The following is an 18,428-nucleotide window of genomic DNA, read 5'->3' on the forward strand; positions in this document are numbered from 1 at the left end:
CACCAAAAAGATTGTGTATTAATTATGAACAGAAAAATTGACAATATGGTCTGCACATTGATTGTCTTCCCTATAAATGTGAGTAGCTTGCTCTAAATCTAATGAGAGAAGAGTTTAAAATACAGTTTGTTCCATCTGCTTCTCAGCTTCCAAGAAACAAGAGAAGGGTTATTTACAGCATTCAAGCCACAGGGAATGACAGTTCCTGACCAAAGCAGTTTCAATAGCTGAGATTGCAGCCATGTGAACAGTAGTAATTAAGCATTCTCCGCTATTCATTTTCAATATTTGCAAATAAAAAAAAATCATATCACTCTATACTTTTATATTATAATTATTTGACCATGCAACGGATATAAAAACTCCATTGTAAGTGCTAACTAAACAAATGAGTTTGTCATGTTTAGGGTTGTCTAACTTACTTCAAACAAAAATGGAATTACACAGTGACATAGATAGTTAATGCAATTAATTATGTATTTTAGGACGGTTGATATATTACACCAATTATCTTTTAAGGAATACTTTTACTCGGAGTAATTTAGACCACTCCTAGTCAAGTCCCTTTGAAATTCTTCCAAATACCCCGATTTAATCTTTAAAGAAGTTACTAATCATACTTAGAGAGTTTTGAACAAACCATAATGTCTAACTAAGCTTATATGTGCAAGGCTAACATTATCAGATGTGAAATTTTGGTGATGTCAAATTATAACCTGTCAATAAACTATAAGAAGTTCGGATTTGAATTCTCTGCTGTCATGCCATCCGAAATATGGACTGTCTGATTTCAGTTGGTATTTTAAAAGTGTATTTAAATTAAATTTATCCAAATGATTTATGAACCGCCAGATCTTAATCAAACGGTTTTTATTGTTCGACTGCGTGAATGCACGTTTCTTCCTACTGCAAAGAATCCGAATCGAAGGCATTCATGGGTCGTTTGAAATACCAAAAAAGAAAAAGAAAAAAGAAAAAAGTACAGCATCTATCATGAAAAATACAAAAGAAGTTATTAATTAGTTTTCTTAATGCAATTCTCTACTCAAGATTGAAAATTAGAATTCTTTTATATCAAAATTTAAAAAGAGTAGTTTTTTTTTTTATAAACTAAGGCACTTGATGAAGGTTTATTCAACTTGAGAATATTTTTCTTTTTATTAATATTAATTTTTATAAAATATCGCATTATTTTAATTATATGTTTTCAATAAACACAATAATTATATGTTTTATGGACATTTGTTTGACCACATTTCAAAATGGTTGGCCTTCGACCCAGTGTATATAGTCTATCACCCTTTGGAGAGGAGACATTTTTGTATACCATTAAGAAATCCAATTTGTAACCATATAAGTTCTTCGAATTCAAAGGCACCTTACATACTGACGCCACAACTTCCGAGAAAAATTATCTAGACACCACCAAAATCATTATATTAGTTTTAATTTAGAAACGCCATAACTTCCAAGAAATTAAAAAGACAGAACCAAAATCATTATAATATCATTTTAGAAAATACGATGAAATAAAATATTAAGACTAGAAAAAAAGGGCGAGTATCTAATGAGTTAAGTAGTCTTGAATCTCCTTACTGTCACAGCGAACATACAGATGTGAGAGTTGCTATTTTACCGGGATAAATTTAAAGATTTTGGTACGGTTGTTTTTGGAACCAATAGTTAAATGGGTTTCAACACATCAAGGAAAAGAGAAGGAGATAGAAAGAGAAAATAGAAAAAGAACAGTACTAAAACTCTTAAATTTTCATTCTTAAAATTGCAGCATTTTCATCTCTGTGATACTCAGTTAAAAATCAATACAATAAAGCATTTGTAACCATATGGTTGCGACATAAAATTTTCCTTTAAGCTTGAGCAGCATCTTTCAATCTCAAGTAACACCAACATGATCTCCAATTTTCACTTCTGAGCCGGGATTAATTTACATTTCGCTAAATTTACATTCCATATTGTTAGGAACCCAGAGTGAAAATAGAGAAAAGAAAGAGAATGGTTTTGTTTCTTTTATGAAAATGAACAGAGATAAAGCTCAGTTCTCAAGTGATACAAAACAAAATGCAACTCCCTTCTGTCCCTTTTCCCTTTCGCAATTGGACTGCATGAGCCACATTTACTTACAATTTTCAGCCACATTAGTAATCGCAACCATAACCTTGTGAATAAGTGTCCTTAAAACTGCATCACTTCACCAGACACCAATGCAATATAAATATAAAATAATACAACCAAAAGATATAAGGTTGGTTGAATGATTAAGGAAGAAGGAAAAAGGCGAAAGGTCCCGAGTTCAATCCAATCTACTAATAAAACTAACATTCTAACAAACTAAGATTTGCCGATAAAAAAAACAACAGAACCACAATAATCATCAAACAAAACAGCTTCTTCACATCAGCACTCTTGACCGATTCCTTTGCGGTTTGCATCATTTTCTTTCTGCCGCCTTAGCTTCACCAGCACAAACATTGTTACCTCATATACTAACCTAGTATCTTCAGTATACATCAGAAAGGATTTAGCACCCAAAAGGAAACCATTTAATGATATTTTCTTCATTGACCTCATAATTCAATTGACAATAACTGCCAAAAAAATTATTACATTGAGAGCAATCCCACTCTCTCTCGGTTTCCCTCAGATATTCTACTTCAGATATAATTCTGATCGAGGCACAATCGGACACTAAGTATGTGAACATGTCTCTCATCAATTGATTTCATTTCCATACATTAGATATTATTATTAGAATGTTTATCTAACCAAGTGATTGGGCACAAGTGATTAATATGATGAAGTTAAGGTAAATCTTTCTGGTATTATCCGAGATCGATCCTTGGTGGATCAGATTTTACTTTCCTTTCGGCCGGAGCATAAGATCTCGTTATCCTGGGCACATGTAAGGACATGTTCCAACAAAATTGGAAGATGGTTGTGCATCCTCTTCTTGCGTGTTACTGATAACAGAGGCAGAAGCTCTGTTGCCACTACTAGAAGAAGGAGTGCCCCTTTCGGCAAATGGTTTGAGCAATTATTAAGGAAAGTGGTTTTAGGAAATTTACATAATATTTTTTTAGAATTATTATTTATTTTTTATTGAGTCAGATGTCTTATTTTAATTTAATTTATAATTTTTTCCTTTCAAATAATATATTTTTAATTTCAAATATAATTTAAGAAACTAAAAAATTAGATTATTTCAATCTACCACTCTAATTTTTTTAACCATTCATCTCTTTCCATCTATTATTTTTATCTTTATTTTTAAATTAAAATTCAAGATTTGTGTTAAAAGAAATAGAAATTTATAACTTAAATTTATAATAAATAAATTTCAATGTATAAATTATAGTATAATTACATTTATTGTAATTAAAAATTATTATATAAATTATATTTTCTATTTATGATCAATAATTTAAACTGTAATATAAATTTATTTTTAATGATTAACATTTTTTTAAAAAAATATTAAAAAATAAAAAAGAGAATTTAAGATGATTGATAGATAGTATTTGTCATATTCTTGAGTAGTGTTTGATGCTTACATCCAATAAGAGAAGAGGAAGAATGTTAAAGTTGTAGTGTTTCTAATTCTTCAAATGATACAGTTTCATAACATTAAATCATAGGATTGAGGAAATAACATGCATATAATTACATGAATATAAATCAAATAGTAATGTACATACAACAGAAAGAATTACAAGTCCGTATAAATTATTTTATCAATTAATTTTTCTTCTAAAACATGGATATAATTTAATTTTTTTATATCCTGATTTCTTATAATTTTACATTATATAATTTATTATTTTAAATCTAAATATAAACTTGTTAATGTTAATAAATATTGTTGTATTTTATTAAAATTTAAACATAAGCTTTTTAATCGATATTTTTTATTTAGATTTTTATGTGTACTTTTAAATGTTAACAATCTAAGAAATAACATTTTGTTTTATTTTTTAATGTTACAATGTTATGATGTTATATTTATTTAATACTGTTTAATGTATTATTTAATTATTAACATTATTTTCTTAAAATCGGTTCAATTACGGTCGAAAGTGTCAAAGGAAAATAATAATGAAATTAAAAAAACATTAATGAAATTAAAGAAAATAATAGTGAAATTAAAGTTTGGATTAAATATTTTAATATGAAAAGCAATCCTACAATTGTCATAACGAGATTTTAAAGTGTAGTGTTGTTACAGTTGGTAATCAGCAACTGATAATTTTAATTTATACTTAATTAGCAGTTATATATTCATCATTAATTTGTAATTACAAGAGTCAATTTTTCCATCTGACATTAAGAAAAGTGATTTCTAACATCCCAAGTTGGCCGTATCAAAAAATTAAAAAAGAAAAGAAAAGAAAGGAGTGCTGGAAAGAGAGTATGTTCAAAAGGAGTGTGCTATTAGCATTTTTCTATTATAATTACTTATGTCATCACTGTTGGTTGATGCTGCATGCAGTAATTTGTTATGGATTGGCAACAATGGAGCTGATTGAGGATTGAGAAACCGTGAAGATGGAGGAAGAAAGAGAGATGGTTTAGAGAATGATATGGACAGATTTTGATGAGAGTCTACAAACTGATGAGATGATATTTAATTAGGTTTTAAAGAGGGTATAGCAAAAGGTGAAATTCTTTCAATAATAAAAGCAAAAAGGTGAAATAACAGAAGTATCCCACAAGCAAAAATGCTATAGTTGAAGAATTCTAGTATTCTAAATTTCTGAGGTGGCAATTTTATATTTTCTGTCTCATAAATTATAGATTATAAATAGATTAATTATTCGATTCAATAATAAATTGGTCCCTCAAATATAGAAAATACAAATTCAGTTTGAATGCACAAAAAGTATGATAAATTTAAAATTTTCATCTTTAAAGATTAATTTGTCTGCAAACCTAGGAGGACCAATTTAACTATTTATCCATTAATAGATTGATCAGTTAGGCACTGAAGTTGAATATTGCACCAAAAGTAGCTTAATAGTCAATAAAGAGAGTCGAACAAGGAAGTTAGTCGTTCACATATCACATATCACATAACCAAGCTGCACTTGCAATTTTCACAATCCTCTCTTCTATAATTTGGTCATTCCCTCTCCGGCCATGGCAGCAGAATTTGTTGGTGGTGCTCTTCTTTCTTCTTTCCTTCAGGTTGTTTTTGACAGGCTGGTTTCTCGTCAGGTTTTGGAATACTTTCGTGGAAGAAAACTCGATGAGAAGCTACTGAACAAGTTGAAGGTGAAGCTACGGTCCATTGATGCTCTGGCTGATGATGCAGAACAAAAGCAGTTCAGGGATCCAAGGGTGAGAGAGTGGCTTGTTGCTGTCAAAGATGCTGATATTCCTATAAATAGAATGAATGCAACGAAGAAAGGTAGAGAAAAATTATGAATCACCTTTTAGTGTAGTTAGCATAGTATAGCTTAGTCCTCTATTCGTAGCAGATGCTATGTTTGATGCAGAGGATCTGTTGGATGAAATAGACTATGAAATCAACAAATGGGCTGTGGAGAATGATTCTGAATCTCAAACCTGTACCTGCAAGGAATCGAGTTTCTTCGAAACATCTTTCAGTTCATTTAACATGAAAATTGAATCAAGGATGAAACAAGTCCTTGCTGACCTTGAATTTCTCTCAAGCCAAAAGGGTGATCTTGGTTTGAAAGAGGCTAGTGGTCTTGGGGTTGGATCAGGTAGTAAAGTGTCACAGATATTGCCATCAATATCTTTGGTGACTGAAAGTGTCATTTATGGAAGAGATAATGACAGAAATTATCCTTAATTCGATGACAACTGACACTTACAATTGAAGCCAGCTATCAACACTTTCAATTATGGGTATGGGCGGGATGGTTAAGACTACACAGCCTGTATAATGAATGACTATGGTTTATGGCTATGTTGTTGATAGGACAAATCAGAAAGTTTGAATTGAATGTGGGCGTTCCAAATGCATTTCAGTTTTACACTACCAAATCAATCTCAACTAGCTAGGAACCATTCTTGTTAAAAGAAATAACTCAAACTATTTTTGTTAAAAACAATTATGGCTCAGAATTAACTTTGAGGTTGCAAATATAAAAATGACTGAATAATGGACAGATTGAACACAATCCCCTTGGAAATAAAGAAATAGACTGATTACAATGATAATTGAATCACATAGACTATGTCAGATGCAAAAAGATTATATAAAAATATGAGGACCTGAAAAAAAGGAGGGATAGAAACGAAAATAAAAATTAATATGGGTCATTTGTTTATTTAGATCTGGGTTTGCCATGCTTTGTTGAGTTGTCTGATTTGTTGTTTTCATGATTGTCAGTAAACACGTTGCCATGGCTTAAATATATGTGCAATGTTAGATCTAGATACCTTGCGTTTATTTCTGAATGAGTTAGTCACGGAATTTGCAATTGACTAACTAGATTTAAACCGGGTGTTGCATGGATGATTTAATTGTTTCTTTTTCCTAATAGATAAATTACTTTTATTATTATTTGTATAACAGAAGAGATAAGTTTTGTGTATGAAATGCAAGAAGTATTGTAGCAATTTATCTGATTTAGCTTCACTAAAGGACTATAAAGGTAAATTATGTAAATCACTTACCTATTTTTTTTCATACTCCCTCTTCTTCTTAGTCTGCAGTAATTTAGCTACATATCATGTTAATAGTCATTCTACATACTTGGATATCACATATATAAGTTTAAAATTTTGATATTTGATAATATTATAATGTAAAATGTTATAGTTGGCTCTAATTATTCGACATAGATAATAATGCAGAAAATAAATCAACTTTTGTTCCGTACAAGTATTTTTTTTTTTACAATATGTTCCTTACAAGTATTGAAAACATCTATTTTTAAATGTACATTATTATTATTATTAGATTTTACTTTATTTTTTATTTGATAATTTCTTCAATCATTTTGAACTCATATTTTCCATTGATGTTTTAAATACATGATCATACTAACAAATGTTTGCCTTTATTTTTTTACTAATTAAATAATAATTAATAATAATTAATCACAAATTAATCACGGATAATAAATGTTAATTAAATGAAATTTAAAAGTATAGATTAAAAATTGTAACAACATTTTATTTAGATTTAAATTTCAAATTATTAGTTATTTAATACATATTTCATCATGATTGTCACAATTCATCATGGTACAATTGTTTGATCAAATTTATGTATTATAAATAGATTCACCACACTAAATTTACCTAAATATTTGGTGAAGTCAACTTAATGAGAAGATCTCAATAAATCAAAGAAATCCAAATACGTATCTTATATTTGATTCTGCAAACGTCTTTCAGAACCAATCCACTTGATCAGAGTTACTTATTAATTATTTATATATTTGTGAATGTCTTCTCTGCATTCCATAATTATGTTGTAATTATGTTAGCTGGCACGCTCTCATGGCTGATATACATGTTAGATGTTAGGTTCCTTGAGTTTATTTATTGATAAGTTAGTCATTGAAATTGACTCACGCACTAAAAATGCTTAATTTTTTTCATTACAAGTAAAGTAAGGGTGTACATAAATGAAACAAATATACATGTATATAAGATGTTTGATAGGTTTAAATATATTTTTTAATTTTTAATTTTTGTATATTTTTTAAATAAATTTTTGTTTTAAGTTGATTTTCAATTAAATTAATAATTTTATTTTTAATTATTAATATTTTATTTTATTTCCGGATTAAGTAACAAACTTTATCTTTGTTCCATAATAGATTAGTCAATTTTTTTGTAGTCCGGATTAATATTAAATGATTTTTTTTATCAAAAAACATATATAAAATCTACTAACTTATTAAAAATAATAAATATCAAAAGAACAAAAATAAAATTATTATTTTATTAAAAAACGTAACACAAAATAAACATAAAAATCATATATTTATTAACGCTAACATATTTAAATCTATTTGATATCTATAGTTCCCGCATGACATGACATGCATAACTTACATTAATATTTTAATTTTAAAAATGTAGTTTAAAATTTCGTTTCATAATAATATACTGTTTAAAAAACTGAGTCTTTAATAAATGTGAACAGAGTTTGCTCTTCTTTGTTCTGTTGTCCAATAGGTTCCTTTCACGATTTTGTCGGCACGTTAACGTTATGTCTCAAATTATTGTTAAGTTAGCCACCCAAGTTGACTAAAACCACTAAAGTTGCTACATATTTCATTGCCTGTTCTTACTATTGACCCTTCTCTATCTGCATTACCCTTTCTTACTTCCAATTTTCACAACCCTTTCTTCTTTTCTTTCCAACCATGCCAGTACTAGAAACCCTTGGTGGTGCTCTTTTTGGTGCTGTCCTTCAGGTGCTGTTTCACAAGCTGGATTCTCATCAAGTTTTGGATTACTTTCTTGGAAGAAAGCTCGATGGGAGGCTGCTGAAAAAGTTGAAGAGGAAGCTGGTGTCCGTCAATGCTGTGGTTGATGATGCAGAACAAAAGCAGTTCACTGATGCATATGTGAAAGCATGGCTTGATGACGTCAGAGACGTGTTGCTTGATACCGAGGATCTGTTGGATGAAATAGACTGCGAATTCTCCAAAACTGAGTTGGAAGCTGAATCCCAGACCAGTGCTAGCAAGGTATGCGATTTTGAATCAAGGATCATAGATGTCCTTGATGACCTAGATTCTCTTTTAGACCAAAAGAATGATCTAGGTTTGAAAAATGTTAGTGATGTTGGGGTTGGATCAGGATCGGGTAGTAAAGTGTCACAGAAATTGTCATCCACATCTTTGGTGGTTGAAAGTGTTATTTATGGCAGAGATTATGACAAAGATATGATCCTTAATTGGCTGACTTCTGACACTGACAATCATAACAAGATATCAATACTTTCGATTGTGGGAATGGGTGGGATGGGTAAGACCACGCTTGCCCAACATGTATATAACAACCCAAGGATACAGGAGGCTAAATTTGACATCAAAGTCTGGGTCTGTGTTTCGGATGATTTTGATGTTTTGATGTTAACCAAGACAATTCTTAACAAAATCACTAAATCAAAAGAAGACAGTGGAGACGACCTAGAAATGGTTCATGGAAGATTGAAAGAAAAGTTGTCGGGGAATAAATATCTTCTCGTTCTGGATGATGTTTGGAACGAAGATCGAGACCAATGGAAGGCTTTACAAACTCCTCTTAAATATGGGGCTAAGGGAAGTAAAATTCTTGTCACGACTCGCAGTAACAAGGTTGCTTCAATCATGCAGTCAAACAAAGTACATGAACTAAAGAAATTACAAGAAGATCACAGCTGGCAAGTTTTCGCTCAGCATGCATTCCAAGATGATTGTCCTAAGTTGAATGCTGAGCTGAAGGAGATTGGTATAAAGATAGTTAAGAAGTGCCAAGGGTTGCCTCTAGCCTTAGAAACAGTTGGATGTCTTTTACACAAAAAGCCATCTGTTTCACAATGGGAAGGTGTATTGAAAAGCAAGATGTGGGAGTTACCGATCGAAGACAGTAAAATCATCCCTGCTTTATTGTTGAGCTATTACCATCTTCCTTCTCATCTCAAGAGATGTTTTGCTTATTGTGCCTTATTCCCCAAAGATCACCGGTTTTACATGGAGGGTTTAATTCAGTTATGGGTGGCTGAAAATTTTGTACAATGCTCTACCCAGAGTAATCCTCAAGAAGAAATTGGTGAACAATACTTCAATGATCTATTATCAAGGTCCTTCTTTCAACGATCAAGTAGAGAAAAGTGTTTTGTCATGCATGATCTTCTCAATGATTTGGCAAAATATGTTTGTGGAGACATTTGTTTCAGGTTAGAAGTTGATACACCAAAAAGTATATCAAAAGTCCGTCATTTTTCATTTGTACCTGAATACGATCAATATTTGGATGGGTACGAGAGTTTATATCATGCTAAAAGGCTACGGACATTTATGCCCATACGAGATACATTTATTTGGGGTGGTAGGAAACTAGTAGATGAGTTGTTCTCCAAGTTTAAGTTCTTACGCATCTTATCTTTGTCTCATCATAACCTTAAAGAGATGCCTGACTCAGTAGGCAATCTTAAGCATCTTCGTTCGTTAGACCTTTCCAATACTCGCATAAAAAAACTACCTGATTCAACATGTTTTCTCTGTAACTTGCAAGTCTTGAAGCTGAATTTTTGTCACCTTTTGGAGGAGCTACCCTCAAATTTGCATAAACTCACCAATTTGCGCTGTCTTGAATTTATGTTGACTAAAGTGAGAAAGATGCCAATGCATATTGGAAAACTGAAGAATCTTCAGGTGTTGAGTTCGTTTTATGTTGGAATGGGCAGCGACAACTGCAGTATTCAACAGCTAGGGGAACTCAATCTTCGTGGAAGGCTATCAATTGAGGAGCTGCAAAATATTGTGAATCCCTTGGATGCATTGGCCGCAGATTTGAAAAATAAAACTCATCTTCTGGATCTAGAGTTAGAATGGAATGAGGGCCGGAACCTTGATGATTCAATAAAAGAAAGACAAGTACTTGAGAATCTGCAACCTTCAAGACATTTGGAGAAATTGTCAATCCGGAACTACAGTGGTACTCAATTTCCTAGTTGGTTATCGGATAATTCATCATGTAATGTGGTGTCCTTAAGCTTGAAGAACTGTAAATATTGCCTATGTTTGCCTCGCCTTGGACTTTTGCCATTTCTGAAGGAGCTTTCAATTGGAGGGCTTGATGGGATCGTGAGTATTAATGCTGATTTTTTCGGGAGTAGCTCTTCTTCATTTGCATCCTTGGAATCTTTGGAGTTCTACGATATGAAGGAATGGGAAGAATGGGAATGTAAAGGTGTGACAGGTGCTTTTCCACGTCTTCAACGTCTTTCTATGGAGTGTTGTCCCAAGCTGAAAGGGCACTTGCCAGAGCAACTATGTCATTTAAATGATCTAAAGATTTCTGGGTGCGAACAACTTGTACCTTCTGCTCTCAGTGCCCCAGATATTCATCAATTAACCCCAGGAGACTGTGGAAAGCTGCAAATTGATCATCCGACAACTTTGAAAGAGCTTACCATTACAGGTCACAACATGGAGGCAGCGTTACTCGAACAGATTGGACGCAATTACTCTTGTTCAAATAAGAATATTCCCATGCACAGTTGCTATGATTTCCTTGTATGGTTGCGCATCAATGGTGGCTGCGACTCTCTAACGACCATTCACTTAGATATCTTCCCAAAACTCAAGGAGCTTCATTTCGGGAAGTGTCCTAATCTACAGAGGATTTCACAGGGGCAGGCTCATAATCATCTCCAGCGTCTGAGTATGAGAGAGTGCCCCCAATTAGAATCATTGCCTGAAGGAATGCATGTCCTCCTTCCATCTCTTGATCATCTGGGCATAGGTGATTGTCCAAAAGTTGAAATGTTTCCCGAAGGAGGTTTGCCATCAAATTTAAAAGATATGGGTCTTTATGGTAGTTCCAAATTTATCTCCTTATTGAAAAGTGCCTTGGGAGGCAATCAATCTCTATTTATCTTAGGTATTGGAGGACTGGATGTTGAGTGTCTTCCGGAGGAAGGTGTGCTGCCACAATCTCTTGTTATTCTACGGATAAGGGAGTGTGGAGATCTAAAAAGACTGGACTACAAAGTTCTCTGCCACCTCTCCTCTCTCTCGATATTGATTCTTGAAGACTGCCCCAGGCTCGAATGCTTACCAGAGGAGGGTCTGCCCAAATCCATTTCAACTTTGCACATTCGGAACTGTCCGTTGCTCAATCAACGTTGCCAGGAACCCGAAGGTGAAGACTGGCCAAAGATTGCTCACATTAAACGCGTGTCATTAAACGGTAATGATGTTGATGTTTAAGAATTATAGTCAAACTTCTACATGCTTCTTAACCCATCAGCTTTTTTTTTCTTTTCTTTTATATCTAATACTTCCTCGGATCCTAATTATAAGATTATTTATGACAACTTATTTATCTTTTTTTATAAGATTATTTTTTAATTTTTAGATGTATTAATTATTTTTTTCTGTGTATTTTTATTTATTTATTTTCTCTGCAAACATTAATGAGAGACAATTAAATAGGTATAGAGATAAAATAATAATAATTTTAAAATAATAACTTTGTAGCTATTCATCAGGTGCTAATTCTCAGCAGTATCTTTGTAGCTTTTAAAATATGATATTGTTTATATATTAAATATGAAAAGGCATTCAAAAATCATACTTTGCATTGAAAACTTAATCTTGCTTTGCAGAGCTTCCTATGATGTGGATTGGGCTTCATTCTCTGTCTCTTCTCATCTTTTTTTGATTAATGTTCTCATGTACTTTTTCACAATATCGGTTTTTCTGTTTATTACATGATTAAATTATTCAGTTGGTTTTTATATTATTTAAAAATTTTCAAGTAGGTTTCTAAACTAAAAAAATAATAATTAGGTCCTTGATCATGTAAGTTTTTTAATCGAGTCCCTAAGATTTTTAAAATTACCATAAACTGTCATTTTCTGGCAGTTTCAATCTGCCAGATTTTTAAAATTACTTTTGCATAATCCTCTTTCTTTCACAAACTAACTCCTTTTGTCTATTCCTTTTTACGTGCAACAATTTCTAACATCATTGTGCTCCACCTTGTAGTTGAATTCTGTCAAAATACATTGTTTTATTTACTGGTCATGTTTGTTGATTACCAGGAAACTAGGAAATTGGCGAAGGTCGTCAAACTCAAATTTTCTTGTGTCCATGGAAAAGATACATTGCTCGATGACCAATGTCCTACTGGTGCCTTTGAAAGTCCTTGAGTGCAGATTAGCTACTTGCTATCCTGGGAGATGCATGCTCATTCTAAATTGTTTTAAACATTAGTTTATGTACAGCTAAATTTGTAACAGGATTATGGGCATTGCTTTTGTCGGGAATTCACTGACTTACTAATTCCAGAGGTTACATCATGCAAGTACATTTCTAAAATTTCATATTTGTTTTCTTCTAAAACTAATGATCGTCAATTCATGATACTTCTAACTTCTTTGGGGCTTTCTTCAGCTATCTGAATCCATGTAAATGCACAAAATACATATGGAAGAAATTAAAATTCTGCAAGTTGTGGGTAAACCCATTAGACACACAAACATGGGCAGACTTACACACTTGAAAATTTGAGGCTCGAAATCGTCGTCTGACATTCTTATCATCCAAAACTTGAATCTCAAATGTGAAATACTTCTTTAGATTCTTGACAATCAAAACCAAGAATGGAAGTTTTATACCTAGTGTTGCAGCTGGGTCAGCTGGGCAGGTAATGTATGTGGACTGAATATTTGATCCAATTATTTCCAGTACATTGGATTGTATGTCTTCATCCTGTGGTCGTTTAACATGGCCATTCACAACTAAACAAAGTTCAAGAAAAATCAGTCACATAATATTTACCTTGAACATGAAAAAGATTGTTCTTATAATCAAACAAGCCACAAATATGCTAACTATGAGGCCAGCTTTCATGATTTTTCCATAGAAGGGCATTTGGGTTTTTCAGAATTTATAAGAGGATTACTCGGTTGTTTTTATCTGAAGGCATGAAAAATGGTAATACACAATTATGTAGCAGCATGAGACACCTGCCAAAGAAACAAGTACCAAGCCCTATCTCCTGCCGGGCAATTACAGCCACTACCAGTACCCATTCGGGTTTGGCCAGACATTTTTATGGATTTCATTGGACTATTGGAGGGTTAACTAAGGCCAATGTAGTGGACACTATCATGGTTATAGTGTATAGATTCACTAAATATGCCCATTTTGTGGTTTTAAGTCACCCTTACTTGGCTAAGGAAGTGTCCGAAGTTTTACTAAAGAAGCTGTTAAACTGCATGGCTGCTCATCATCAATAGTCTCTGACTGGGACAGGCTCTTTCTTATCAGCTGATTTTGGACTGAGTTATTCAAGATGGAAGGTACCAAACTCAAATTTAGTTTGGCTTACCACCCTCAACCTGATGGCCAAACTAAGGTTGTCAATAGATGCATAGAGATGTATTTGCAATGTTTAACAAGTTCAAAACGTAAGCAATGGCCAAATGTCTCAGTTGGGCTGAGTATTGGTATAACACCAATAATCATGGCACCACTGCATGTACCTGGTTTCTTTTTCCCTTAATTAATAATACAGAAGATTCAATCTTTTCCATTCTTTTTTTCCCGTCATTCTATACGTTCTTGAGTAATTTGTTTACAGATCTAACCCAGTCTAAAAAGGGGTGGGTCCTAAATCCCTTCTATACTATTTAGAAGTCCCACAACTCCATCAACTGATGAGTGGGTTTTCCATTTAATGACAGAACAGGATCAGATGTTGATGATCTCGAGCATAACTGGATGTTGACCAAAAATACAATGAAATCATAAGGTGACAAGCATAGAAGGGGATGTATACTACCAATGTGGAGATTTAGTTAGGCAGGTTAATGAAAAGCTAGGTCCTAGGTTCTATGTAATTGAAGTTGCCTGCTAGCAGCTGTCTACACCTGTTGATATTCAAGCATTGCTTATCTTTCTATCTGATGAGTGATGAATGGGAGCTTGAGATACAGCCTGACGCAGCAAAGGTGCTGGATTACAGAATCAATACAGAGGATCTCACCGAAGTCCTAATTAAATGGCAGGACTTTCCTGACTTTGAAAATTCTTGGGAACATCTACAAGACTGCAAGAATAGTTTCCTACATTTTACCTTGAAGACAAGTTGAAGGCTTCTGGGGAAAGTACTGTCAGGTGACCACCAATCACTATGGTTTATATTAGGATTAGGGAAGAATGCACAGAGGCAATCAAGGAGAATCAAATGCTTCATGTAACAGAGTGCATGAGAACAAGCAAGGGGAATTGAGTGATTTGTGTAACTGATAGGACCTTTGCTCCTATTGTTATTGGATTCTATACTAAAAGGAAGGGGGTTCTAGGAGGGTGAGGAGGAGCTGAGTTGACATGTTATAGCAAGATATAGGGGCAAGGTTAGCATGATAGTGTGGAATTTTGGTTAGACTTTCCATAGGGATTTTTTTTATTGATGAGCATTAGCTTTGGTAGAATGTGTCAAGGAGATTCATCTCGGGTTGTTACTTTTTTTTTGGTCAGCAAAGATAATATATAATATATATAAAGTACCAGAGGTACTGAAATACAGAAAGGAGGTAACCATGGAAATGGTTCCATAATCAGACAAAATAGTCTGAGAAGGAACCACTCTATAGAAACCAAAGAAAACAAAACTAGTAGCTAATATGGTCTATATTCCTATCCTTGATTACATCGAAAGCCTTCTCTAATATTTGAAGACCATTGATTAAAGTGAGATTGAAAACCCTTCTCTAAATGTCTCAGCCAAGTCCATAATAAAAACACTGCGTCCTCCATCATTTTATTTGCATTGAAGGTGCTGCCAGAGAAAATAATGCTATTTCTGTGCTTCCAAATGGACCATGTCAATGCTAACCACCACCATTTCCATCTAGTCGCCATCAAGCCTTCATACGATTGATGCATGTGCTGGATAAAGTGCTGTCTTGGGTGATGTGGGAAGACAGCCACCATATTCACCCAAGACAAGGATTCCCACCAAAGCGGAAGTACTTTACTGCAGTCCAATTCGGGTTGTTACTTGTTTCCATTTTCTGCTTGTATAAGTTGCAGTCCAATTCTTTTGAATTAAATAACACTCATATGGTAACACACTGGTTTCTTACCTTGGTGTTCCACTAAATGGTGCAGCTTCACTAGTCGCTACTCACTAGGATGCCATCTGGAATAGAACCTAAGTTTAACGATGAGTCTGAAATGATCATAGACAACGGTTGCTACAGATAAGTCACAAAATGAAGAACAATCCAAAGTCATTGAAGAGATTGCAGAGGAAAAGACAATCACTGAGGTGAATAGTGATTAAGAGATCTTAGATGTGGAGAGTGATGGTACAGAAAGAGAGTTTGATCAAATTTAAGTGGTTATTATGTTCCATAAATTTTTAGAAAAGAAATTGGCTGGAGATTGATGTTCGGAAATTGAGGTAACTTGATACTCCCACTGTGTCGTATGTTCTAAGACCTAGGATCAGCCAAACTCCAATCATTATAAGGCTAGCATGTGTTTTGTCTAAATAATTTCATACAAAAATTGGTGATTGTTGGTGCCAGCCATAGTTATCAATAACATGTCACACTGGTGAGAGCAAGCATTCCCACTCTTGAAGGTGGTGTCATGCCTTGCTGTCAGTGGTTGTGCTGCCTTTCATGGCCATAACTGTGTGAAATTGCACCAATATGCAACTTTTTCTGCCTCAATGTGTTTTAGGGCCGGGTAAAAGAGACACCACAAAAATGGTATCATTTTGGCCCTCGGGAGGGGGGGGGGGGGGGGGGGGGGGAGGTAATGAAGGGTAAAAAGTGCTTTAGACTTTAGATTTTAATCCACAATATTTAACCTCAACCCACTCATTCGACAATCACCCACACCTCAGCTTCCAATCCTAAATCCCAACCATGCGACCCTCATGATTTTAGTCTTACAATTCTCAGCCACAAGACAATTAATTCCCACCATCTGATACATAGGATAGCCCCCTTAACTGACCATAGCAAACCTCCTAACCAACCCCAACTAACTTATGTTTATAATTGGCTTACTCCTTCTCTTCCTAACATCGACCTATTTAACTATAGGTCTGCTATCAGTCAGCCACATGGTGGGAATCTTACTACTTCACGACATAAACCATAAATAAAATTCTGAAAACGAGAATTAAGTATCCTTTGGTTGTAATTTCAGACAATGCAAGGTAGAGTATTGAATTTAAAACAAGCTCAAAATAAAGTCCAATCATTGGTTTAACTATAGGTCTGCTATCAGTCAGCCACATGGTGGGAATCTTAATACTTCACGACATAAACCATAAATAAAATTCTGAAAACAAGAATTAAGTATCATTCAGTCATAATTTCAGACAATACAAGGCAGAGTAGTGAATTTAAAACAAGCTCAGAATATTTGATCTCACAAGGGGTGTATTTCAGACAATAAAGTCCAATCATTGGTTGGAAAATGAATAATTAAGATTGTAATAACTTCATACTTTGTTATACATGTGCATGTTTCTTATCACAATCCCTCACTCTGAAGCATTCAAATCCCAAAATATTACCACTTGATGTAACTGCAAACAAGAAAGCACGTACCTTCTCTGTCCCATATCTGCAAAGGTTTACTCCATTATAATATTAAAAAATAATGAGAAATTTCAGCAACTTCATCACAGCAAACATGAGAAACAGAAATATGAAACAAACACGCCAAAACAGAGCATACCCAAGGCTGTACAAAATGAAAAGAAATCCAGATTGGAATGTGTTCTTGAACATCTTCTGCACCACCAAAACCAACAAAACAACAATAGCCAATTTTAAAACCTAATATTTTTTTTTTTAAAAAATTGCATTAAAATTTATATATTATAAATAGATGGAAAGAAATTTATCGCATTGTAAAAATTTATTAAAAATCAAATATAAAATTTGAATATATATTAACGATAAAAATATATTTATATCAAATTTATATATTATAAATAGATTCACCACACTAAATTTACCTAAATATTCCGTGAAGCCAGCTAAACGAGAATATGTCAATAAATCAAAGAAATCCAAATACTATCTTATATTTGATTCTGCAAAAGTTTTTTTAGAACCAATCCACTTGATCAGAGTTAGTTATTAATTATTAGTATATTTGTCAAATGTATTCTCTTCATTTGACTGGCACGTTCTCATGGCTCATATACATGTTAGATGTTAGGTTCCTTGAGTTTATTTATTGATAAATTAGCCATTGAAATTGACTCACGCACTAAAGTTGCTTAATATTTTTTATTACAAGTAAAGCAAGGATGTACATAAATGAAACAAATCTGTATGTATATGAGATGTTTGATAGGTTTAAATATATTTTTTAATTTTTAATAAATTTTTGTATTTATTTTTTTAATAAATTTTTGTTTTATGTTAATTCTCAATTAAAATAATAATTTTATTTTTTATCATTGATATTTTATTTTATTCCTTGACAAATTTAGGTTTGTTCTATAATAAATTAGTCAATTTTTGTGTAGTCCTGATTAATATTAAATGATTTTTTTTATAAAAAACAAATATAAAACTTACTAACTTATTAAAAATAAAAAATATCATAAACTAAAAATAAAATTATTATTTTATTAAAAATGTAACACAAAATAAAATTTATTAAAAAATAAACATAAAAACCATATATTTATCAACGGTAACATATTTAAATCTGTTTGATATCTAT

At 32.9% G+C, this 18,428-nt stretch overlaps 1 protein-coding gene and 1 long non-coding RNA gene across 2 annotated transcripts; one reads left to right on the top strand and one right to left on the bottom strand.

Annotated features, from left to right (window-relative positions):
- The first annotated feature begins 8,273 nt into the window (after window positions 1-8,273).
- On the top strand, window positions 8,274-14,256 carry LOC114376130 (putative disease resistance protein At3g14460). Its single transcript, XM_028334063.1, has 2 exons — window positions 8,274-11,904; window positions 12,761-14,256. Exons 1-2 carry the CDS (start codon window positions 8,367-8,369, stop codon window positions 12,766-12,768), a joined length of 3,546 nt encoding a protein of 1,181 aa, XP_028189864.1. The 5' UTR covers window positions 8,274-8,366; the 3' UTR covers window positions 12,769-14,256.
- A 2,726-nt stretch (window positions 14,257-16,982) lies between these two features.
- Window positions 16,983-17,790, bottom strand: LOC114376132. The gene is made up of 3 exons (XR_003658913.1): window positions 17,710-17,790; window positions 17,427-17,482; window positions 16,983-17,312 (listed from the first exon to the last, which is right to left on the bottom strand). It is a non-coding gene; the product is annotated as an uncharacterized LOC114376132 (long non-coding RNA).
- Between the last annotated feature and the right edge of the window lie 638 nt (window positions 17,791-18,428).

Source organism: Glycine soja, chromosome 11 (genome assembly GCF_004193775.1).
Source record: "Glycine soja cultivar W05 chromosome 11, ASM419377v2, whole genome shotgun sequence".
NCBI classification, from domain to species: Eukaryota; Viridiplantae; Streptophyta; class Magnoliopsida; order Fabales; family Fabaceae; genus Glycine; species Glycine soja.